The sequence below is a fragment of the Anarhichas minor genome, unplaced genomic scaffold (genome assembly GCF_050575085.1).
Source record: "Anarhichas minor isolate MPS153535 unplaced genomic scaffold, ASM5057508v1 ptg000027l, whole genome shotgun sequence".
In the NCBI taxonomy this organism is placed as follows: domain Eukaryota; kingdom Metazoa; phylum Chordata; class Actinopteri; order Perciformes; family Anarhichadidae; genus Anarhichas; species Anarhichas minor.
Genome location: NW_027466473.1, coordinates 24,343,795 through 24,369,811, shown reverse-complemented (window position 1 = coordinate 24,369,811; position 26,017 = coordinate 24,343,795). Strand labels below are relative to the sequence as shown.

The 26,017-nt window shown below is 42.5% G+C and overlaps 4 protein-coding genes across 4 annotated transcripts; all 4 read left to right on the top strand.

Moving 5' to 3' along the window:
- The first annotated feature begins 13,143 nt into the window (after window positions 1-13,143).
- On the top strand, window positions 13,144-14,705 carry LOC142959985 (olfactory receptor 2K2-like). Its single transcript, XM_076101520.1, has 3 exons — window positions 13,144-13,505; window positions 13,954-14,180; window positions 14,335-14,705. Exons 1-3 carry the CDS (start codon window positions 13,144-13,146, stop codon window positions 14,703-14,705), a joined length of 960 nt encoding a protein of 319 aa, XP_075957635.1.
- A 1,142-nt stretch (window positions 14,706-15,847) lies between these two features.
- On the top strand, window positions 15,848-16,795 carry LOC142960284 (olfactory receptor 8G17-like). The gene has a single exon (XM_076102074.1). The coding sequence runs from the start codon at window positions 15,851-15,853 to the stop codon at window positions 16,793-16,795; it is 945 nt and encodes a 314-aa protein (XP_075958189.1). The 5' UTR covers window positions 15,848-15,850.
- A 3,246-nt stretch (window positions 16,796-20,041) lies between these two features.
- LOC142960306 (olfactory receptor 8G17-like) lies at window positions 20,042-20,989 on the top strand. The gene has a single exon (XM_076102110.1). The coding sequence runs from the start codon at window positions 20,045-20,047 to the stop codon at window positions 20,987-20,989; it is 945 nt and encodes a 314-aa protein (XP_075958225.1). The 5' UTR covers window positions 20,042-20,044.
- A 3,136-nt stretch (window positions 20,990-24,125) lies between these two features.
- On the top strand, window positions 24,126-25,070 carry LOC142960270 (olfactory receptor 52N5-like). Its single transcript, XM_076102046.1, has one exon. The coding sequence runs from the start codon at window positions 24,129-24,131 to the stop codon at window positions 25,068-25,070; it is 942 nt and encodes a 313-aa protein (XP_075958161.1). The 5' UTR covers window positions 24,126-24,128.
- The last annotated feature ends 947 nt before the right edge of the window (window positions 25,071-26,017 follow it).

The following is a 26,017-nucleotide window of genomic DNA, read 5'->3' as shown; positions in this document are numbered from 1 at the left end:
ACCTAATATCACCATCATCAACCTAGTATCACCATCATCAACCTAGTATCACCATCATCAACCTCGTATCACCTAATACTACGTGTTAGGCTGACTGCCATGTTACATTCTCAACATTATGAAACTACAATATAAATAAGGCAAAATATGAATTGATTCCCAACTCTTCAAACCAAAGTTTGGAGATTAAATTAGGCAAATTACTTTTGAATATTTTCAATTTTTGAATAAACTTTGTAACTCATACAACCAATGAATGAAAGTGAATGTGTCAGGTTAAGGATTTAAGAGAACATTCAGTGAGTTGGAGATATTGTAAGGAAGGATGGGAGGTATTTTGTAGGATAGAGGAATGAAGGAAGGAGGGGAGGAGGTAAGGAAGGGAGGATGCCAATGAGTTTTGCTAACAGAAGCTGGTTTTCAGCTCAAAAGCTCCTAAACGTGCTCATATCTGATATCTGGGTCAGAGCCGGCTGACAGCTGGTCCTCCCGGTACAGCTGGATGTGTCGACTCAATTAGCTGGATACCTGAGGACCGCTCCACTAAAACAAATCCTTTCTTCTAATGAGATGATAGAACACTGTAATTTAAAGAGTTCACAGGATCATCTGTCAGAGGTTGTTGTCACAGTTTAATGATGATTCAGAGTTTATCTCTCACATTAGCACCGTGCTGTATCTGTAATCTCATCATCACAGAGTTACTCACTGCAGGTAGTTACCGTACCAAGTATGATCAGGTGTTCAGACCCATCAACGCGCTTTCAAGTATTTCATTTATTCAATAAATCAAAAGAGATGAAACCTTCGTGTTGTCTTGTGGGAAGATTGGGCGCAGATCTTCTTACTGCAGGTTAACATGTTATGATGTGTTGTCTGTTTAAAAAGAGTTTTAACAATGTTACATAACTTGGTCACAATTAGTCAATATCCAAATGTAAGGGATATTAACATCAACTGTTTGACTGTAGTGAAAAGGTTCAATAGAATTAAACATTTCACGCTGTTTCAGAAGTAAAGAATATTTCTCAACGATCATTTTCTGCAGTGTTTGTAGTGTAAACACACTGTAACTACTTGTTGTATTTGTGTGGTGTTGAACATTTGTCAGAAGACATAAAATACATTAAAACGTTCTTTATTAAAACAACTTTGTTTGTTGACGTTTGTGGTGAGATTTCTTTAAGTTAAAATGTAACTTGTTATTTTTCATAAAGTCTAAACTACTGACTGAAGACTTAATCATATTTTCATTATCATTATCATTTTAGTTGGAGAGAAGAGGTGCACCTGGGGGCTATAATGAGAAGCAGATATATTTGATAATTCTTTCCACTAAAGATGAGTTTTTATTTAATTCAGCTAAAGAATGTGAAACAGCCTCAAAGCAACGACTCTGTCACACGTTCACCTGAGCTCGCTAGCTTCAGCTATTTGTTCTGATCATCTTTCTGCTGTTGTGATGTGATGGCTGAGGAACTGGTCACGTAATCTTCACCTGCATCACATATTATACAATAATAATACAATATATAATAATAATGAAGGCTCTTAATGGATCATCAGCAGGCGTTCACACGGGTCACTTTAAGCTTCAGCAATCCCTTCAGATGTAAAACCTCACCACACACTCAATCACAGTGAAGTTAAGTATTGTTAAAGAGTAAAACCTTCGATTCATTCATTTCACGATTAAACAATATGAGTTGAATCAATGGATCAATTGATGGATTGAAGTAGATTTTGTTTTTCAGCCCTTAAAGTGAGATTATGTAACTTTTGAAAGAAGTAATAACACAATCATCCTCTTTCATATTAAAAGCTGAATTCACACCAATGCGATGCCCCGTTGCTGAGTTGAGTGGTGTTGTGTTGCTCTGTATGACCAGTAGTCTGGTGGCTGACTCTGGTGCTTCTGTTACGCTGAGGTTTAGCTCAGGTCAGCTTAGTTTTGACCCCTTGAAATGAACAGATGGTCCCAGTTTGGACCCAGTAGGTTAAATGGGCCAGAAGCACCGCTGCCCAACGACCGAACACCGTCTCAGTTATACACGTATGCAGACCCACTACTGTCTACACTGCAATAGCAACACAACTGCAGCAGATGGAGCTAAAGAACTGTACAATGAATAAGTCTCTGCACTGAGATCACATCGTTCCATACATGCCTCATTCAGTCCACAGTCTTCTTATTGTCTTTGTCTATGACACACACATTAAAAATATTCTTGTTAATGTGTTTTGTGATTTATTATGTCACCACATGTTAAGGCTTGTACGGTAGCCCTGACAGGTCATTGCGTTACCTTATAATATGTTCTTGCATTCCCTTTGATCCACAGAGTACGGCTCAACTATATCATGTTACAGTGTTCTGTAGACCGCCACGGTGTGAGAGACCACGGTGTGAGAGACCACGGTGTGTGAGATCACGTTATGTGACCAAGGTGTGTGAGACCACGGTATGTGAGACCACGGTGTGTGACCACGGTGTGTGAGACCACGGTGTGTGAGACCACGGTGTGTGAGACCACGGTGTGTGAGACCACGGTATGTGAGACCACGGTGTGTGTGACCACGGTATGTGTGAGACCACGGTGTGTGTGACCACGGTGTGTGACCACAGTGTGTGAGACCACGGTGTGTGAGACCACGGTATGTGAGACCACGGTATGTGAGACCACGGTGTGTGTGACCACGGTATGTGTGAGACCACGGTGTGTGTGACCACGGTGTGTGACCACAGTGTGTGAGACCACGGTGTGTGAGACCACGGTATGTGAGACCACGGTATGTGAGACCACGGTGTGTGTGACCACGGTATGTGTGAGACCACGGTGTGTGTGACCACGGTGTGTGACCACAGTGTGTGAGACCACGGTGTGTGTGACCACGGTGTGTGTGAGACCACGGTGTGTGAGACCACGGTGTGTGACCACGGTGTGTGTGACCACGGTGTGTGTGACCACGGTGTGTGTGAGACCACGGTGTGTGAGACCACGGTATGTGACCAAGGTGTGTGAGACCACGGTATGTGAGACCACGGTGTGTGACCACGGTGTGTGAGACCACGGTATGTGACCAAGGTGTGTGAGACCACGGTATGTGACCAAGGTGTGTGAGACCACGGTATGTGAGACCACGGTGTGTGACCACGGTGTGTGAGACCACGGTGTGTGAGACCACGGTATGTGACCACGGTGTGTGAGACCACGGTGTGTGAGACCACGGTGTGTGAGACCACGGTATGTGAGACCACGGTGTGTGTGACCACGGTATGTGTGAGACCACGGTGTGTGTGACCACGGTGTGTGACCACAGTGTGTGAGACCACGGTGTGTGAGACCACGGTATGTGAGACCACGGTATGTGAGACCACGGTGTGTGTGACCACGGTATGTGTGAGACCACGGTGTGTGTGACCACGGTGTGTGACCACAGTGTGTGAGACCACGGTGTGTGTGACCACGGTGTGTATGACCACGGTGTGTGTGACCACGGTGTGTGTGACCACGGTGTGTGTGAGACCACGGTGTGTGTGACCACGGTTTGTGACCACGGTGTGTATGACCACGGTATGTGAGACCACGGTGTGTGTGACCACGGTGTGTGTGAGACCACGGTGTGTGTGACCACGGTGTGTGACCACGGTGTGTATGACCACAGTGTGTGTGAGACCACGGTGTGTGTGACCACGGTGTGTGAGACCACGGTATGTGACCAAGGTGTGTGAGACCACGGTATGTGAGACCACGGTGTGTGACCACGGTGTGTGAGACCACGGTATGTGACCAAGGTGTGTGAGACCACGGTATGTGAGACCACGGTGTGTGACCACGGTGTGTGAGACCACGGTGTGTGAGACCACGGTATGTGACCACGGTGTGTGAGACCACGGTGTGTGAGACCACGGTATGTGAGACCACGGTGTGTGTGACCACGGTGTGTGACCACGGTGTGTATGACCACAGTGTGTGTGAGACCACGGTGTGTGTGACCACGGTGTGTGAGACCACGGTATGTGACCAAGGTGTGTGAGACCACGGTATGTGAGACCACGGTGTGTGTGACCACGGTTTGTGTGACCACGGTGTGTGACCACGGTGTGTATGACCACGGTGTGTGACCACGGTGTGTGTGAGACCACGGTGTGTGTGACCACGGTGTGTGACCACGGTGTGTATGACCACAGTGTGTGTGAGACCACGGTGTGTGTGACCACGGTGTGTGAGACCACGGTATGTGACCAAGGTGTGTGAGACCACGGTATGTGAGACCACGGTGTGTGACCACGGTGTGTGAGACCACGGTATGTGACCAAGGTGTGTGAGACCACGGTATGTGAGACCACGGTGTGTGACCACGGTGTGTGAGACCACGGTGTGTGAGACCACGGTATGTGACCACGGTGTGTGAGACCACGGTGTGTGAGACCACGGTATGTGAGACCACGGTGTGTGTGACCACGGTGTGTGACCACGGTGTGTATGACCACAGTGTGTGTGAGACCACGGTGTGTGTGACCACGGTGTGTGAGACCACGGTATGTGACCAAGGTGTGTGAGACCACGGTATGTGAGACCACGGTGTGTGTGACCACGGTGTGTGAGACCACGGTATGTGACCAAGGTGTGTGAGACCACGGTATGTGAGACCACGGTGTGTGTGACCACGGTGTGTATGACCACGGTGTGTGTGTGACCACGGAGTGTGTGACCACGTTGTGTGTGTGACCACGGTGTGTGTGACCACGGTTTGTGTGACCACGGTGTGTAAGACCACGGTGTGTGTGATCACGGTGTGTGTGAGACCACGGTGTGTGTGACCACGGTGTGTGTGAGACCACGGTGTGTGTAAGACCACGGTGTGTGTGATCACGGTGTGTGTGAGACCACGGTGTGTGTGACCACGGTGTGTGTGAGACCACGGTGTGTGTGACCACGGTATGTGAGACCACGGTGTGTGACCACGGTGTGTGAGACCACGGTATGTGACCAAGGTGTGTGAGACCACGGTATGTGAGACCACGGTGTGTGACCACGGTGTGTGAGACCACGGTGTGTGAGACCACGGTATGTGACCACGGTGTGTGAGACCACGGTGTGTGTGTGACCACGGTGTGTGTGACCACGGTTTGTGTGACCACGGTGTGTGAGACCACGGTGTGTATGACCACGGTGTGTGTGAGACCACGGAGTGTGTGACCACGTTGTGTGTGACCACGGTTTGTGTGACCACGATGTGTAAGACCACGGTGTGTGTGAGACCACGGTGTGTGTGACCACGGTATGTGAGACCACGGTGTGTGACCACGGTGTGTGAGACCACGGTGTGTGTGACCACGGTTTGTGTGACCACGGTGTGTGTGACCACGGTATGTGTGACCACGGTTTGTATGACCACGGTGTGTATGACCACGGTGTGTGTGAGACCACGGTGTGTGTGACCACGGTTTGTGTGACCACGGTGTGTGAGACCACGGTATGTGACCACGGTGTGTGAGACCACGGTATGTGACCACGGTGTGTGAGACCACGGTATGTGACCACGGTGTGTGAGATCACGGTATGTGACCACGGTGTGTGAGACCACGGTGTGTGTGAGACCACGGTGTGTGTGACCACGGTGTGTGTGACCACGGTGTGTGTGACCACGGTTTGTGTGACCACGGTGTGTAAGACCACGGTGTGTGTGATCACGGTGTGTGACCACGGTATGTGTGAGACCACGGTTTGTGTGACCACGGTGTGTAAGACCACGGTGTGTGTGACCACGGTGTGTGAGACCACGGTGTTACTCACACAGTGGTCTCTCAGCTGAAGCAGCTACATAGATAACAACTAGTTCTGTCCAGCTTTTATAGAAAACTGAGTTCTTTGTGATCGTGGCTGTGCTCTGGTTTTCATGATTGTGTCACATTGCTTTAAAATGAGCGTAACAACATGCACTAACTTTGACCTGGTTGTGTTGGCTGAGCATTGCACTGAAGCCGTTTCAATCCCAACTCGTCAGATACAGAAGCACGGTCACAGTTTTACATGTTAAAGGTGCTACAATACCATCGTTACAATAAGAGTCGTCCTCCCACCTACCTGCTTATCCAGGGCCGGGCTGTGGTGACAGCAAGCTTAAGAGGGTATCCCAGAAGTCCCTTAAAAAAAAATAATTAAAAGTTAGACTTGATAATAAAAATATCCCCAAAGTCATAATTATGAGATAGAAAGTCATGATTATGATATAAACACAAAGTCATAGAAGCAGCTCTTTGGCTGGTTACTGCACATTTGACATATAAATGTATTGTGAGTACATTGAAGACTGCTTTAAACGTGGCTTTATAACACATTAAATACTTCACGTGGGATTGTGCAAACGCACCCTTGAAAGGATTTTAAGCGTTGAACAAAGTTATTGTAATAACTTGTGTTTGATATTTCTCTTTAATATTTTCTTTAATAGTTTGATCTTTGATAGAGTAATGTGGGTTTCTTAACCCTAAATTAAAAAGATTTAAGTTATAATAACAGAAATGTGCTGAAATCTATTTTTACATTTCTATAAACAATAATCAAATGCAGAGACAGTTATTTAACAATATGTTAGGAATAAACATGATGATAAAGGTCATTGTCCCGGCGCAGGACTGGCATGACACTATAAACCAGTCAAACGTGGAATGTGTAGTGAGGTTTGCAGTTCTGCATTGTGAAACTTTGTTATGAACAGCAAGCCAAAACAGATAAACTATAATTAAAAATACAAACTGTTGCATGTTGGGAGCTCAGGGGACTACACTGCCCCTTAATGGTCCACCAGTTTCGTCACTGTGTGTTCCAGTTGCCACAGCAGACAGTAATGAGTGTTAATGTTTGTGAAGCAAATGTAATCATTAATGAGGTCCACTGTGAGCGGCTTCCGTACAAAACACTGATCAACAGCTTCAGATGGTAATTAGCCCTCTGGGAGCAAAGAGAGAGTAATAGATGTGTATCAGAGCTCAGAGGAGAACACTGGTTACAGGCACTAATGAAAGCCCCTGGGATTCACAAGGACTATCTTCACTGTCAAGGCACGGTTAACCGTTGGCTGCTTCATTTCTAACATACTGTTTTGGTCGACAGTAAAAAAAAAACTAAGCAATTACATGGCAGATTTTTTAAAATTTGGACATTCATGGTCTTAAACAACCCCGTCCTCTAGTGCCATCGTTTAAACATTGAACACATCATGATCTAATTGACACACACCCATGAAACTGAGCATACACACATGTTTGGCCTTCAATACATGACTTTTCTATGCAGGTACTTTTGGTGTGAGGATTTGTTCTAACTTGGTGTCAACAGTTTGAGGAAGACTCTCTCCTGACAATGCCCCCATAAAAAGGGAACTGGTCCATAAAGAAATGGGTTTCCTGAATTGGTGTGAAAGAACCTGACACAACCCTGACCTCAACCCTATCCAACACTTTTGGTATGAACTAGAACATTGTACTTGCAAGCCGAATTAGCTAGAACACCATTGTTTCCGGAACACACACTTCTGTAGATTCAAAGAAAGTCTGCAGGCTGGAGAGGCTCTCTCAAGAGAGAGTCTCTCCCTGTCCATTGCCCCCTGAACGCCTCACTGCAGTGTTTAATTCTATTAACCTGCTGGTCACTGAGACACCTGGGAGCTCAGAGGCCTCCAGGACTCTCATCACAGCCCAACAATTATAACACAGACATACCACAACAAACACAAGTTTCAATACCTTCCCACAAACTGAGATGAATCCACTCTGCTTGAAAATAGTGTAACTTGAATGAAAAATAAAGCAACGCTTTATTGTTCTTTAGAGTGTTATTTTTGATATTCAATTCAATTCATATGTATGAATGCAGCTTTAAAGTTATCAGTAGTGGAAAAAAAAATTGAACCGTTTGTCCTTAGTTGGTCCTCCAGTACCCAAAACCAAACAGTATCATCTCTAAATTGTGTGTCAATCTGATAATCAGACTATGATACATGTCTTGTGTACACGTTGAAGTTTGGACTTGATGGCAGTGCTAGCAAGAAAGTATTCAAACTGGGTGATTAGTCATGAATATTCGCTGCAAATTGTATTGTTTTACAGTCATAAGCTATTGAGAGAAGCTCCTCTCGTAAAATTGTTGGATGGACCAATGGACAAACAGAAAATTGCACATAATAAAAGCATAAACAAAGACATATTAGTTATTATAATGGGATGATTTGAAGGAGTGACAGATTGATGACATATTATGGTCACTGATGGAAAAATCAATATCTATAATACATTCACCATGTACAGATTTATTAAGTAATCAGGTTTGAACTGTGGCATCGTATTCTGCAAAGCTAACGTTCTGTGTGTGATCTCAGCAGAAAGGAATGGACGGTCCCTGCAGGGTTCCCATCTCCCTTTGGTTCTAACCACTAATGAACAATGCAACAATGCTGCAACAAGAAACAAAGAAAGAAACAGTACTCCATTACTTGTGGAAAGTTCTTACACTACTATCAAGCTACTTAACATGCTGCTGAATCGATTGTACCGATCATATATCATTTCAATGATGAGAATAAATTCATGAAAAACGAACTACATTTTTTTCACCACAGCGGTTTTCTGATGCCAACACAATTCAGATTCTACACTTTTCCGCTGCTCTGTGTCCTTTATGTAGCAAAGTAAAAGCTGAGGGTGTTAGGGTCGAGTTGGCGATGGACTTGTGGCGCATCCGAGTTTCACGCCAGAGAGTTTGTGATAATCCCTGGAAGTAGGCTTGCAAATGGCTAGCTAACCATTGAGAAGACACAACAAAATTAGATTCCACCTCATTTGACGGAGGCAGCCTCGTCCTTCCCAACACATTCTCACTCCCAACTCGCCAAATGTCAACGTCTGGTCAGTGGCCCGACACTTCAAACTATAACACTCTATGTACCCCTTTAAGCTTTGGAGTGTCAGGGATAGCATGTCAGTTTCTCATTACAAGCACAGTGTCTTTTAAAATTAAACTTTAAATGAAACCGTATTCTCAGGAATTGTACAGTTTCTGTGCAGTACGTGCATACAGTCTCTTACCAAAATAACATTCCAACGTATGTTTACTTAGTTTTTAGGTGTACTTACTCAGGTTAGGTTTAGGCAACAAAAGTACATGGATAGGCTTTGGAAAATTTCAAGTTTTTGGTTGAAACAATTATGTTTGTTACGTAACAAAACTAAGGTAAAGTAAGTCAACATTGACTTGGTTTCACACAGGACAAGAACAGCGGTCTCCTGGTGGAAGAGCTATGTTTTTTTGACCCATCTAACCTCCCCTTCCACCCCCCTCCATCAGTTAATCTGTCCATGTAATAATGATGCGGATGTAGTGTTATTGCTTGCAGCAGTTTTAATAAACAATTAATTAATATCAAAATATGTAACAATCATTAATAACTAAATTATTAATCATAAACCCATAAATTAGTATAGAAACAATGATTGTACTCAGTTTCCATGATAAGACATCATTAAGATAACTAAGAATTTAAAAATAAGATTACACCCAATTTTGGAAAAATTAAATTAATTGATAAATTAAACCTTAATCTCAGGGTTGCAATGGAATTCTTGTCATTGTGTACAGGGACCTATTAATTCATATACACACAAATCAAGTGATCAAGTTCTTTATTTTGAAAATATTTATTGGACTACCATCATAACTAAACTACTAAACAGAAAAATAAATAAAATCAATGGAATACATAAAGAATATGATGAAGAGTACAATGAATAACTATGTTTTTACATAACATTTTCAACCTTCAGCGCCAAAGTCCGGAGTCAAAGTGTAGTGTAGAAGAGAAGTAAATGGTGAATGGACTTGTTTAGCGCCTTTCTAGTCCTTCCAACCACTCAAAGCGCTTTTACACTACATGTCATTCACCCATTCACACCCGTTCATACACTGATGACAGGACCTACCATTCAAGGTGCCTCCTGCCCATCAGAACTAACTTATCATTCACACCTGATGGCACAGTCTTTGGGAGCCATTTGGGGTTAAGTGTCTTGCCCAAGGACACATCAACATAAACTGGAGGAGTCCTTCTGATTGAGGGAGGACCCGCTCTACCTTCTGAGCCACAGTCGCCACAGGTGCCCCTTTGATGTCTTCTTCTTTATCTTCTTGATAAAGTGGATGCAGTTTATGGCGGGAACATCACCCCTCCCATCCTAATAACTATCTTTCTTATTTAATTTAACCTTACTTTACATAATCAATACTAGTGACTTACATAGTATATGTAATTCTTCCATATTTGAAAGCTGGGCTATCTCAGCTGCAGAACGGTAACAAACTGTTTGATGTAAATCACTGAATAAAACATCAGTGCTTTGGATAGCTAAAAGTTGCAGGCAGAACAATCAACATCCAGATTAAATAGCAGGAAACTAAAACTATTGTAAACAGAGTTGGCTATCATGAACTTAACGATACATAACTTTTATAAACTTAGATGTTTCCACTGTTGGAGATTTGGTAAACTTCAAGCTTGCACAGTTAATGTATAAAGACACACTATAACGAGTAATATGAGATGAGTTTTGTATGATTACAGAACAAGATTAGAATAAATGCAAACAAGGCAGTTAAAAGAGTCAATTTGTGAATAAAACACAGATAAAGTGAGTTTGTTTATGTTGAGGCAGATTCAAAATATATACATACAAATTACAAGGATCAACTAAGACTAGGACGAACATATCAATTAAGGTACCGTATTTTCCGCACTATAAAGCGCACCGGATTATAAGGCGCACCTTCAATGAATGGCCTATGTTAGAACTGTTTTTATATATAGGGCGCACCGGATTATAAGGCGCATAGAATAGAATAGCGTCGTAAGCGTGTCTCTTGAAAGGTGCCATTTTGGGGTCTTTTTACACACAAGTGGTGTTGGACTAGGAGTAAGCACAGTACCGGTGTTTACCGCGGTGCGGCTTTGTAGTTTACCAGTCGTACTGAAACATTTTGACAGAGCGCCGTGTACAACCAGTATGGATCAACCAATTAACCAATTGATCCATATATAAGGCGCTCCGGATTACAAGGCGCACTGTCGTTTTTTGAGAAAATGAAAGGCTTTTAAGTGCGCCTTATAGTGCGGAAAATACGGTACTTGTTATTTTGCATCAAGTTTCTTTAAGTTGTTTATTAACAATTGGATGTGTCTCTGTGTCCCTCAGGGATGTAGATGTTCCTAAAACTGGAAAGATGAGGTCACAAAACATGGGAGACTCAGCCTTAACGGTTTGAGTGTCAAGAGTCTTGTCCAGAGACGTGGTAAAAGACACGAGAAGTCCTGGCAGAAGTTTTTCAGTTAAGAATTTGGTCATTCTTGTATTTACTACATTTCAAGTTTCATCATCTTTCCGTGGATGTTACACAGATGAGTTTACATTTGATTTAGCTGAAGAGCCCGATGTGTCTCAAACACACGCTACAGGGTGCCTCGGTGCTGAGGGGTCAGTATTTGACGAGATGGGAGTGAGAACAGATTGTCTTATCATCTCCAGCCCTGGTGCCAACTAAAACATCCTGGACCAGTCTGTCCGCCCAACACACAACTGTTATGTCATTTCTGTATTTCAAATGTAATGAATTTTAAATTGTAATTATTTACACTGCCTTACTCAGTAATGAAGCTTAGTGGAAATTCAGTCAGGAAGAATCTCTTCACACCCTCATTAAATCATTCTTTATCTCTTTGGATTCTACTCTATCAGCTGAATATGGGTCTGAAGTCCAAGAAGTTCAATCTTTAAAACTCTTATCCTCTCTGCTATTGTCAGTTGTCAATGAACCGATGCGACCCTCCTACACTGATTCACCTCCAGTCTCAATTATATTCAGAGCCCATACTGTTCCTCATCCCTTCATCTGATCTTCAGCAACTTCCTTCACCTCCACCACCTGCACCAGTGTCTCGACTCCAGGGGGGAACAGTCCTGATGTAACTACTGCATCACTACCCCCTTTAATATACTACGTCATGATGGAGTCTAATCGCCAAAGACTATTCATTTATTAATCTTATGCATGTGTAATCAAATATTGTTTCACTCTAAATGAAACAAGCTATCGCTCAACACTTGCGTCTAATAAGAAGCCTTATCCAAACCTGATTAACATACAATTGTTGTGGCTAAAAGCTGAAGTAGAACTGAATCTGTTATTATGGCGATATATGGTGATCAACTTCACGCGGGACCATGGTGGCACCCTGATGGACTACAGGTTAAAATGCCAACCATGAACCACGACGCCTCCCCTCATGTCCTGGCATCACTCTGCTGTCAGCTATCGAGTAGAGGCATTAAAAAACATATATATATGAAATCTATGACGGCAGCTCAATAAGTAGCTTTAGGTGGAGTGACCCAGGTCAAACCTATGAAGATTGTCACATGATCCCATATAATCACTCAAGTTGTAAGATTCTGAAAATAGAAACCAAACAATTCTTTATGGTCAGCTTAGTGTTTGAAATCAAACTCTGTTTTCTGTGGAAATAAATGATTTACTCCAAGGAAGTAATCTTTTTAAAAGCAAACGTTCATTCTTAGTGCCAGCTACAGACATGCAGGCTGAAGAGGTTGGGAGTGAGGTGTCAATGGCAACGTTGACTGTGAAGGGATTGCCGTTACTAATGGACACACAACACACAAAGTAAGACCATTAAAAGCGAACACTCTCCTCAACAAGTCAGAGCATGATCAGCTCTGAAGAGAAGACGGGGGGGGGGGGGCAGTCATATAATATATTGCTGTGATCATTAGACATTACCTTTAGTTCTTTTATGTGTTTGTTTGATGAAATATTGAATTGCTCTGAGACGTCTGTCAGCTGTTTTATTGCAGGTACTTCTTTGTGATCTGTTTCATTCAGTTAAGAATTACAAGGAAAGACAAATCTCATCAACTCTTTTGTTCACATTTTTAACGCTACTGTAGAGTTTATTGTAACGTGTGGTTATACGTAAGTCTGAAATTATTATCACTGTCCCTGATGCGTGAAAAGAAGGTTTTAATAAACTCTCGTCTTTTACAGAACCCCACTGTATTGGATGGAGAACATAACAATGGTAACACCTCTCAAACAGCCTATCGTGTTCCACCTGGAGGGCTTCTATGTACCACCAGGCTATGGCGCCTTCTTGTTCTTCCTGGCTCTGTTTTACTACATCGTAATGCTGTTGGCAAATGGTGTGGTGCTGTGTGTTATTGTGATGGACAAGAACCTGCACAGACCCATGTTCGTTATGGTTTGTAACCTTGTGGTCTGTGATCTGCTGGGGGCCACGGCGGTGCTGCCTCGCCTTATGATGCACTTCTTGATGGGCCAGAAGAAGATCGCCTACATCCCGGCCATCACCCAGGCCTTCTGCGTGCACATGTACGGCTTCGCAGTGCAGACTATTCTGGCTGTGATGGCGTATGACAGGTAGAGAAATGCATCAGCACATCAAAAAAAATTGTCACTGATTTAATTATTTTACTGTCATGCATAGATAGAACAGTGCTCTCTTTTGTTATTGTATTCATACTTTGTGTCTTATGAATCATGGCTAAATGTTTATTAACCGTTGCACAAAATTCACAAGAAATTGTATATTTGCCATGGATTCTTGTGTAAGGGCCTGTGTCCACATAGCACCATTTGCTGAGAGACAGCGTCTTTTTTCATTTGTTCCCAATGAGGACAGAGCGTGTGCGGCTGCATGAGTCTGCCTAGAGAAAAGGCGCTGAGTCCAGCCTATATAAGGGCATCTTCAGGATATTTGCCGTGCATACAGAAACAGATGCAAACAGTTTGCCATGTTAAAAGAAATCTTTAACTGGAAAAAGCTGTGTATGTTTTTTATGTATTTGACAGTGCTCTCCCTCTGCAGGTACATTGCTGTGTGTGAACCACTCAGGTATCACGCCATCATGACGCCGGCTCGGCTACACTCCTGCTGCGGCCTGGCCTGGTTCATCGCTGTGCTGCTTATTGCTGTGCTCTTCATCTTCCACATGAATGCCCCGCTGTGTGGCAATACCATCCAACATGTCTACTGCAGCAACCGTGCTATACTGAACCTGGCCTGCAGTCCGACCCCCATAAACAACATCTATGGTAAGTGCATTCCTTTAGGATAACGGAACAAACATACGATATGTTGTGGAACATTGGCCCTTATCAAGAGGTGTTGAGCAAATTCAGCATGTTGCACTGCTCTCATGATACCTAACTAACAAAATATTTGTACATTTTCTGTATTTCTTTCTAGGTCTGTCCATGTCCTGGTCTTTGAATACAAGCATCTTCCTCATCATTGCCTTTTCCTACTCCAGAATCCTGCATGCTTGTGTAAAACATGGCAGAGCTGACAGCGGTATCCGCAGTAAGACCTTTCAGACGTGTGCACACCACCTTGTTATTTATGTACTCTACCAAATAGCTTCACTGGTCATAATTATAAGTCACAGGTTCCCCTCACTCTCACCAAATATCAAGAAGTTCTTCAGCATCCTGTTTATCATTATTCCACCAGCTATGAACCCCATCATATATGGACTGGTCAGTAAAGAGATACGTGCTAGCATCATCAAGCATTTTACCAATTTACATGTCCATCAGAAAAAGATTATAGGAGTTTAACTTCTTAAGGTCATTGTGTCCCTGATAATTGATTTTAAACCCATTTTACTTGTAACGTTTTCAATAACTAAGCACATTTCAGTACGAGAGATCATTTAGGTTTTAGGCGTACAGATGGTCCAGTTTGTCTCCTGTCTGTAGCTACCAACAACTCTAAAAGACATAACATACTGTCTGTTATCTTTGTTTTGATTTCTCAGACTTATCACTGGTAATTCACTACCTTTTAAATGTTGTCAGTGTTTGTATTACTCAAAGCATCGATATATTACAGAAGACAATTTAACATGTTTCTTTAACTACATAACTTTCTAGACGTTTTACAAATAAAATATTACAACCCGTTGAAAACAATGTGTGTGGATTATCCTGCTGTACAACGTAAAATAAAAATACAATGATTATTATTGTTGTTATTTCAGTTAAATTTGGCACTACAAGTGGAAACACAGTTAAGTGAATAAACTGACTTGACAGGAACATTCTGAGTTGTGTAAATGTTTTCAGTGGGCAAGCCAAACTGTAGGTTGCAGTAATCTAGTCTAGAAGTAACAAATGCATGAGCTAATTATTCTGCATTGCTTTGAGACAGGATGTGCCTGAGTTTTGCAATGTTACGCAGGTAAAAAAAAAAGGCAGTCCTTGAAATGTGTTATTTGGGAGTTAATGGACATATCCTGATCAAGAATAGCAAAGATAGAAGCTGAGAAACAATCAGAAGAATGCTTTAGTTTAGAAAGTATGAAAATGCCGAGTGAGCATTGAACATACCTTCTTGACTCTCAGCATGTAAACACAACTTGCAGGCAGCTTGTTGACATTTGCAGTTATTTCTTAATGTTGCATCACACATTATCTGACATAATGATCAATAATCCCCCCTAGAATAAAATTGTGTCTATAAACTTTGCTGCAGAGGAGCTCTTGATGGGTGGAGGTGGATCGTGTCAGCAGTGATCGGGGAGGCGAAGATGAAAGATTGAGAAACAATCTGACACTTTAAGGTGTCATTACTTATCTGCAAGCAACTGTTTCCTCATCATTTCTGATCAATGTCAAATCCAGTATATTCACTCCTGTAGCTTTTATTGCTTGTATAGATTACAAATTCTGTGACTTAAACATAATTTTGTTCTTTCAGGTTGATGGAAAACTACACTTATAACAGCCCCACGCTCCAACTGGAGGCTTTGAATGTTTCAAAAGCGTCGGTCTACCCTGTCTTTCTCTTGTTCTTGTTCTCCTACCTGTTTTTAATCGTTGCAAATGTGAGCATTGCTGTTCTGATTTTCAATGACAAGAACCTTCACCAGCCCATGTATCTCCTTTTCTGCAACCTGCCCTTCAATGACATACTTGGTAATTCTATCCTGTTACCCCGTTTGCTTATAGACATGTTGAAACCTCCCTCTGAGCTCTTCATCAGTTATTATGAATGTGTGGTCCAAGCTTTCACCACACACATGTTTGGTACCACTAGTCTCACAGTGCTCATGATTATGGCCTTTGACAGATATGTGGCCATCAGTAATCCCTTGCGATATAATACGATAATGACCAACAGAATGGTGATGAAGCTGACAGTTTGTGCCTGGGGAGTGGCACTTGTTTTGGTCGGGATTCTACTCGGTCTGACCATACGACTGAACAGATGCAGGACTTTGATCACAAATCCTTACTGTGACAACGCCTCACTGTTTAAACTCTCCTGTGAGAGTGCGTTGATTAATAATGTCTATGGCCTCACTTTCACTGTAGTCCTGTTCACAGGTTCTATAGGCAGCATGGTGATCACTTATACAAAGATTACAGTAGTCTGTCTCACCAGTAATAGCAAGTCTCTGAACAGTAAAGCCTTGAAGACCTGCAGCACTCACTTGGTTGTGTATCTGGTCATGATGATCAGTGCACTGTCAAACATTACTCTACATCGCTTCCCTCAGTACTCAGACTACAGAAAGCTCAGTAGACTTCTTTTTCATGTTGTACCTGGTAGCCTCAACCCCATCATTTATGGAGTGCAGTCTAAAGAAATACGGATTTTTTTGTCCAAGTTGTTTGACTCCAAGAAAGTTTTGCCATCATTGTAAAAAGAGTTTCCCATTATATTTTTCAACGCAACATATGTGACCTAAAGATACCGTACTGTGCTCCTGTTTTTTTCCCTTGTAAGTGTATAAGCACTTCAAGCACACATTTATGCTATTATTACTGATGCTACCGTTAATACTACTCTAATAATATGTATCATTTTTGTCATATGGATTGACTTATGTTGTACATTTATAATGTTCATTCTGTACACATGCCATCTATTACACTTCTGCTCCTCCTGGGAGAGGGATCCCTCCTCAGTTGCTCTCCCTTTTAATTCTTTTTTGGGGAGGGAGATCTTTCTGTTCCGATGCGAGGGCCCAAGGATAGAGGATGTTGTATGCTGTAAAGATTGTAAATCCCTCTGTGGCAAATTTGGGATATTGGGCTAATCAAATAAAACTGAATTAAAAAACATTTGTATTAGAATGGATGATTACTTTTTATTAGTGCTGGGTAATGATTGCACTTTTTAATCGCAGAAAACCATGCGATTAATTGCATTGTTATGGCAAAATTCAATAATGAATTCAAAAGTAGTGTATTGCACACTTTTATTTTAAAAGTACTGCTATATGAACAAAAGTGCAATAACATTTGGTTTGCAAATACTTTAAACAAATAAGGAGCTTTTTAACAGCAGTGTTCCCTTTACACAGTAGCTGTAACGGGTGTGGTTAGGACCCAGGAGCAGTACGACAGACACAATGGATAGTTTGAATTCGCTAGAAGGTCTGGCATGAATGCGGAGAATGATCTGTCAGTGAGTGTGTGTGTGACTGGGGTCTAAATAGTGGGTGCAGCAGAGTGAGCAGGTGAGAGTGATGAGCTGATGAGGTGGGTGTGACTAGCAGCTGCACTGAATGAACTGATTAGGTAAGTGAGAGATGTAAAAAACAGGATAGTAGTGGCAGAGCTGACTGTAGCAGTTATATTTCTTGCAATATCTGTCATGGTTTAGGCTTTGCCCTCTGTGTTCCTGTGTCTGTGTTTCCCCTGATTACACTCATCCTACTCACCTGCCCAGTCCACCCAGCTGCCTTCAATCTTCTCATCACCCCACACATATACTCCCCTGCTTTCCCTGTTCTGGTTGTGAGATCGTCTTTGTTCGTTCCCCTGTCTGTTCCAGCATTGTGTCTACCTCGTGTCTGCTCCGTGCTCCAGCGTTTGGTCCTCGTGTTTGCTCCTGGTTTGTACCTTTGCCTATTTTTGTGTGACTTTGCCTTTTTTTGTGACTTGGCCTTTTGTTTAGTTTTGCTCGCTCCCTGTTGGAGTCGCTTTAAGTTTTTGTTTATTTCTCTTTTGATGACCAGTAAAGATTATTTCTAAACTTCACCTCGTCTCCAGTAACTGCGTCTGCACTTGAGTCTTAGCTGAACCTGAGAGAACGTGACAGAACGATCTGACCATGAAAGACTCGGCAGACCAGTTTTGGGGAACCCGCTTGGCCAGGGGAGGGCCTCGGAGCTTCCAGAAAGCTAACCCCGAGCTAAGCCGCCCTTCCACCCCTAAGAGGACCCAAATGGACTCAGCAGATCACTGTTTGGAGTGCCGTCTCCCTGAGTGGTATGAACAGTTTATGGGATACCGCCTGGCCTTGGGGGGGCCTCGGAGTGTCCAGAAGGCAAACCATGACCAGATGGACTGCCCTTTCAACCCTCGTAGGAGGCAGAGGAAGGGTCAGACCCCCGTTCCCGCTGGGCCGCAGCGATCCCCTGTTCCCGTCTCCGCTCGGCCGCAGCTAACTCCAACTCCCTGTGTCCTGTCGGCGGTTCGGCCGTGTCCTGTCGGCGGTCCGGCCGACTCCAGCTGCCGCCTCTGCGCCGCAGCTATCCCCTGGCCGCCGCCGCCACCTCAGAGCCGCAGCTATCCCCAGACCTGGCCGCCGCCTCAGAGCCACAGCTATCCCCGGACCCGGCCGCCCCCGCCTCCGAGCAGCAGCGACCTCCAGTTCCGGCCGCCGCCGTCTCCGAGCAGCAGCGACCTCCAGTTCCGGCCGCTGCCGAATGCCAGCGATCTCTAGTTCCTGGCCACCGCTGCCGAATGCAAGCGATCACCAGTTCCTGCCACCGCTGCCGCCTCAGCGCTGCAGCGACCTCCAGTTCCTGCCGCTCCCACCTCTGCGACCTCCAGTCCGTTACCCCGCTGGGCCATCACTTCGTCCCCCTGAGCCCCTCTGCCCATCGGGCCGTCCGCCTGAGCGTCTGGGTCCAGAGCAACTCCGGCAGTCAGGCCGCCCACCCGAGATCCTGTGTCCTGAGCCCTTCTGCCCGTCGGGCCATCCGCCTGAGCGCCTGGGTCCAGAGCAACTCCGGCAGTCAGGTCGCCCACCCAAGATCCTGTGTCAAGATCCCTCCTTCCCGTCTGACCGTCCTCCTGCCCGTCCCCCAGAGCCCTGTGGCGGGTTGGATCCAGCCGTCCCTCCTCCGGACCCCCTCCACCCACCCTATTCGATGTTGGACCGTTTAAATTATATTATTGATTTTACAGGGAGCCAGTGCAGAGAAGCTAATACAGGAGTAATAGGATTTCTTAGTTTTTGTTAGTACACGAGCTGCAGCATTCTGAATCACCTGGAGAAATTTAAGAGACTTATTAGATCAACCCGATGATAAGGAATTGCAGTAGTCTAGAAGTAACAAATGCATGAACTAATTATTCTGCATTGCTTTGAGACAGGATGTGCCTGAGTTTTGCAATGTTACGCAGGTAAAAAAAAGGCAGTCCTTGAAATGTTTTATTTGGAAGTTAATGGACATATCCTGATCAAGAATAGCAAAGATGGAAGCTGAGAAACAATCAGAAGAATGCTTTAGTTTAGAAAGTATGAAAATGCCGAGTGAGCATTGAACATACCTTCTTGACTCTCAGCATGTAAACACAACTTGCAGGCAGCTTGTTGACATTTGCAGTTATTTCTTAATGTTGCATCACACATTATCTGACATAATGATCAATAATCCCCCCTAGAATAAAATTGTGTCTATAAACTTTGCTGCAGAGGAGCTCTTGATGGGTGGAGGTGGATCGTGTCAGCAGTGATCGGGGAGGCGAAGATGAAAGATTGAGAAACAATCTGACACTTTAAGGTGTCATTACTTATCTGCAAGCAACTGTTTCCTCATCATTTCTGATCAATGTCAAATCCAGTATATTCACTCCTGTAGCTTTTATTGTTACTGATCTCTGAGATTACAAGGACATTCTCTGTGACTTTAACATCATTTTGTTCTTTCAGGTTGATGGAAAACTACACTTATAACAGCCCCACGCTCCAACTGGAGGCTTTGAATGTTTCAAAAGCGTCGGTCTACCCTGTCTTTCTCTTGTTCTTGTTCTCCTACCTGTTTATAGTGGTTGCAAATGTGAGCATTGCTGTTCTGATTTTCATTGACAAGAACCTTCACCAGCCCATGTATCTCCTTTTCTGCAACCTGCCCTTCAATGACATACTTGGTAATTCTATCCTGTTACCCCGTTTGCTTATAGACATGTTGAAACCTCCCTCTGAGCTCTTCATCAGTTATTATGAATGTGTGGTCCAAGCTTTCACCACACACATGTTTGGTACCACTAGTCACACTGTGCTCATGATTATGGCCTGTGACAGATATGTGGCCATCAGTAATCCCTTGCGATATAATACGATAATGACCAACAAAATGGTGATGAAGTTGACAGTTTGTGCCTGGGGAGTGGCACTTGTTTTGGTCGGGATTCTACTCGGTCTGACCATACGACTGAACAGATGCAGGACTTTGATCACAAATCCTTCCTGTGACAACGCCTCACTGTTTAAACTCTCCTGTGAGAGTGTGTTCATTAATAATGTCTATGGCCTCACTTTCACTGTAGTCCTGTTCACAGGTTCTATAGGCAGCATGGTGATCACTTATACAAAGATTACAGTAGTCTGTCTCACCAGTAATAGCAAGTCTCTGAACAGTAAAGCCTTGAAGACCTGCAGCACTCACTTGTTTGTGTATCTGGTCATGATGATCAGTGCACTGTCAAACATTACTCTACATCGCTTCCCTCTTTATTCAGACTACAGAAAGCTCAGCAGCATTTTGTTTCATATTGTTCCTGGTAGCCTCAACCCCATCATTTATGGAGTGCAGTCAAAAGAGATACGACATTTTCTGTTCAAGTTATTTCAGTCCAAGAAAGTTTTGCCATCATTGTAATTTCATAATCAACATAATATACAATGTGACCTAAATATACCCTACTGTGCCCTTGTTTTTGTCCCTTGTAAGTGTATAAGCACTTTATGCACAAATATCTGCTGTTATTAGTGCTACTAACATTAATACTACACTAATTATATGTATCACTTATGTCATTTGGATCGACTTGTTATTTTAAAATGTTGTTCATTATGTACAGATGACATCTATTGCATTTCTACTCCTCTTGGGAGAGGGATCCCTCCTCAGTTCCTGTCCCTGAAATTTCCCCCTTGAAAGTGTTTTTTAGAGGGGAGCTTTTCCTTATTCCTTAGACAGAGGATATTGTTCCTGTTAGCCTAAACCCCATCATTTATGAAGTGCAGTCCAAAGAAATACGAAAATTCTTGTTGAAGTCATTTTAGTTCAAGAAAGTTTTGCCATCATCATGAAGACAACTTCCAAAGTATTATTCCTGGATACAGATAAATAATGATCATGATTTGTGGCAATAAATACAAAAAACACCTGTTTGCTGCTTTCAACTAGGCCCTTGAGGTCAAAGTCATTACCTCGGAGCACAGGATTGTTTTGTGATAACCAAAAAGTGGGGATACAAATTCATCTATTTTGTCTGCATTTTATGATTCCTATGATGGCAACACAGACAGTAGTTTTAATCTAAAAACTAAGATAGACAAAGCCAGAAGCACTTGTTTCTGTTAATTATTCTAGTAGAGGTCCTAGTAGGTCCACTTGGTTCCTTTTAACAGACCCGTCAGGGTTCTGGTTGTGGTCAAGACCAAAAAGCACCTTATTGAGTTGGCGTAAATTTTGTATATAGCGCTCCTGTGTTTCAGAAGTTGCCACTTTGTGTCACTCTCAGCAATGTGTAAATAAAAGGTTTTCTGTTTTTTTTTCTGATGCAAGGCCTACAGCCAAAATGTCCGGACAACAAAATGGTAAATTAGTACATATAAAAATAAATCAATAATAAGCTAATTGTATGTCGCACTCTTGGCTTATGATTCTCGGTTAGAAGAAAAATAAATAACTAGAACATAAATAGAAATATGTATATTTCATCCTTCAATAAATAAAAAACACATACAAAAAAACCAAAGGTTCCTCTTTCATTTCCGCTCTACCAAACAAGGCAGGGTATAGCCAAAATCAATGTCTGTATTTTAGCACAAAATGAATGTGATATTTCACTCACTAATTTCTGTTATACAAAGCAGACATTTGGTTATGAGAATGGGAAATGTCCTGCTTCAAAATAAATTCTAGATGAAAACAACTCCAGAGAAGAGACAGCACAGTGAAGATGGTGGAACTCAGAAAAAACGAGTTTCACTTTGAGGAAAACAAAAATGGATTCCAAACCAACCGGGAAAGAGTTTTTCCTAATCAGTATTGTTGTCAAACCAAAAAGGGGTTGCTAACAATTATTGAATAAGAGACCTATTCCATGCTAATAGATCAGTGTGTGCACCACAGAAGACATTGTAAAAAACAGTTGTCCAAATTAAGTGACATGCGGCCTTTGGAAACTATGGCAAGTCTTACGAAGCTTGCGTCTACCTTTAAGCCTGGAGTGTTTTTAGATAATGTTCTCCGACACAAATTTGTGTGCAGACTGACAAAAATACATTGAAACCTAGAATATGAATGGTCTGCGTATGGCATAGATTTAGAATTAGCAGCAGTCAATGAGTGGAACTGCTGGCTGGGCAGAAACATGGTCCACACACGCATGCAAACACAAATGACAATGACTATTTCAGATGGCACAAATGCTTGACCCCTCTGAACATACTGAACGTGCGCTCTTGCTAGAGCCTCATCAAACTTGTCAGCCATGGTTGTTTTGAGGCCAAACTTAAGGGATCAGCTTTCCCTCATTGTTTCCTGCTATAGCGCCCCTAGCAGCAACACTCAGACTGCAGCTTGCGCTGCGTCATCATTTTCAAGGTGTAATACAACGTTCATTTAAAAAAAGGTGGAATGCTGACCATGTAAAAAGAAAAGGGCACGTTGGCAAGGCCTGTGGTTCTCAATTGTCACGAGAAGAAGGACAGTAAGCCAACCATGAGGACCGAAATGGAAGAAGAACCAAAGACCCAGCTGGAACAGGTCGGGTCTTCTGATAAAAGATTGGCTCTTGCAAAATATGTATTCATAAGAAGAACTCCTGCATGCTGCTTTAATATTTATCTATCCATGCTTTTTTGGTCTGTCAATACCTGATGAAGGTCGGACGGTCCAAAATGTTGTAATTAAATAAATATTTCAGCTACAAGTAAGTTCTTCTAATTGTTTTCCACATTATGACAAAATATGAATTAACAAATATTTTGTATTTAATCCTTTTTGAGTTTGGCAAGCACTTCTTCCTGGAAATATCAAGCCTTTCACTCTTTATCCAATACTGACAGTGCTTACATCCTTCTGCCTACTCAGTATTTGTATTTTGTCAAGTTTACTGCCAGCTGTTGAGATGGAGGCACGTAGGTACTGTTACAAAGTGTCCTTGGAATACAAGAAGAATTTTGGGGAAAATATCTCAAAGATACTACTTGGGTGCTTTAAGACTTGCTAGATCCTCATTATGCATATACATTTACTAAATTGCTGTTTCAGCTTATTAATCTAAAAATAATGTCTACCACAAACCAGCAGACAAAAAAAATCTTGTTGCATCACAATGATTAACGCCTTATCGGAAATAATGACAATTGATTCCCCTACAGATGGACTGATGTGTATAAAGCATTGCAAAAGCGGCTATCTGGTTGATATCACCAGCAATGAGCGAGGAGACAGAAGAAAGAGAAACCAAGAGATTAGAACCAGAGACACTCAAAGCAGGTAATCCCGATCTACAACTTGCTGCCCTATTTTCATACGTTATTTCTACATTGATACTTCTCTCTTCATGAATTTCTTAAACTTGAACATGCAATTAAGAATTTTAAATAAAAACAAACTATGAAACAAATGAAAAACTAAATATTATCCATGATGGGATATATACATTTCCCAATATCTGGGAAAACCTGCATGTTTCTCTTGTGGTTACTTGTATACTGTGACAATCCCTAATCCCAGGACATTACTTGTACATTTACAGCATTGTTTTGTATTTTTCAGGTTGATGGAAAACTACACTTACAACAGCTTCACATTACAACTAGAGGGGTTAAATGTCTCAAAGGAATCTACATACCCTGTGTTTCTTTTTCTGTTTTTCTCCTACTTGTTTATAATTGTTGCAAATGTGGGCATTGCTGTTCTGGTTTTCATGGACAAAAACCTTCACCAGCCCATGTATCTTCTCTTTTGGAACCTGTCAGTTAACGACATACTTGGAAATTCTATCCTGTTACCCCGTTTGCTTATAGACATGTTGAAACCTCCCTCTGAGCTCTTCATCAGTTATTATGAATGTGTGGTCCAAGCTTTCACCACACACATGTTCAGTACCACTGCTCACACTGTGCTCATGATTATGGCCTTTGACAGATATGTGGCCATCAGTAATCCCTTGCGTTATGCAACTATAATGACCAAACAAATGCTGATCAAGCTGACAGTTTGTGCCTGGGGAATGGCACTTGTTTTGGTCGGGATTCTGCTTGGTCTTACCCTCCGGCTGAACCGATGTAGGACTCTGATAAGAAGCCCTTATTGTGACAACGCCTCACTGTTTAAACTCTCCTGTGAGAGTGTGTTGATTAATAATGTCTATGGCCTCACTTTCACTGTAGTCCTGTTCACAGGTTCTATAGGCAGCATGGTGATCACTTATACAAAGATTACAGTAGTCTGTCTCACCAGTAATAGCAAGTCTCTGAACAGTAAAGCCTTGAAGACCTGCAGCACTCATCTGGTTGTGTATATTATTATGTTGTTGAGTGGAATGTTTATCATTATTCTGCATCGCTTCCCGCAGTACTCCGACTACAGAAAACTCACTGCTATTTTGTATCATATCATCCCTGGCAGCCTTAACCCAATCATTTATGGCTTGCAGTCCAAAGAGATGTGTAAATTTGTGTCTAAGTTATTTCAGTCTAAGAAGGTTTTGCCATCATAATAACAACGATTTCACAAGCTCACAGGAGTTTTCAGCTCATGGGGCCCCACATTGATTCTTTGTGGGCTTTCCTACAGAAAACCTACCAACTGTAATGACAGGAGGGGATAATTGCAACTGCAAATTCATATAAAATGTGTAGATGTCTGGCTTTAATGCTGGATTCTCCTACCTGGAAACCTACATGATAGTTTATGTGTAAAAACACGAATCACAAATTGTTATCCACCTAAAAAGATTCAAAGATGGATATGTTAGACTAAGTTGTAAGGTCCATTTATGGTTATGTAGTGATGTGGTTTATTTACTGACATTCTAACAGGCAACATATCAGACTTTGTCAGGGGCATAACAATAAAGTCCTTGACTTACTTCCATTATTGTGGTCTTTTTACAGTCCACCAAAACAGACAAGATACATTAATAAAGGTGTGTGGATGACGTAAAAGTCACATAAGAATTCCGATATTGCTGTTCAGACTGTATCAGATTCAAGATGACATACAAAAGTGGCCCAATCAGAATTGAAAAGACCAGATTCCATGTGATTTGTGCGATTCACAAGTGATTCAAAGGACATCTGAGTCACATATGCACAAAAATTGGAGTTGGGACAATTCTCCCTGCAATCTGAACGTAGCCAAAGATCTCCTGGTGACTTACTCTATGTCAAAAATCTCCTTGCACTGTGTCACACCCTTCTAATTCTTAATGATTGATTTAACCAGATTACAATGGAAGTTCTGTAACTTTTGTGCACTTGTGTATTTCAATCATCTTTTTGCCCAACTGCTTTGGGTGTTCCTTTGTCTTCATGTTATAGGATTTGTCATGATGACATACCAAAAGTTGGACCTTCCAGATTATATCTTTAGATCAATTTGTAGAGATCCGTTTTCACTTTGAAATTAAATAGATTATATTTGTTGATTAAATAAATTTTGATT

What these genes read in the sequence shown, in the direction of transcription:
- LOC142959985 (XM_076101520.1), top strand. Translation starts at nt 13,144, where the DNA reads ATGGTAACACCTCTCAAACAGCCTATCGTGTTCCACCTGGAGGGCTTC. An exon ending in GCTGTGATGGCGTATGACAG is followed by an intron (nt 13,506 to 13,953) that starts GTAGAGAAATGC and finishes CTCCCTCTGCAG; the next exon opens with GTACATTGCTGTGTGTGAAC. An exon ending in CCCCATAAACAACATCTATG is followed by an intron (nt 14,181 to 14,334) that starts GTAAGTGCATTC and finishes ATTTCTTTCTAG; the next exon opens with GTCTGTCCATGTCCTGGTCT.
- LOC142960284 (XM_076102074.1), top strand. Translation starts at nt 15,851, where the DNA reads ATGGAAAACTACACTTATAACAGCCCCACGCTCCAACTGGAGGCTTTG.
- LOC142960306 (XM_076102110.1), top strand. Translation starts at nt 20,045, where the DNA reads ATGGAAAACTACACTTATAACAGCCCCACGCTCCAACTGGAGGCTTTG.
- LOC142960270 (XM_076102046.1), top strand. Translation starts at nt 24,129, where the DNA reads ATGGAAAACTACACTTACAACAGCTTCACATTACAACTAGAGGGGTTA.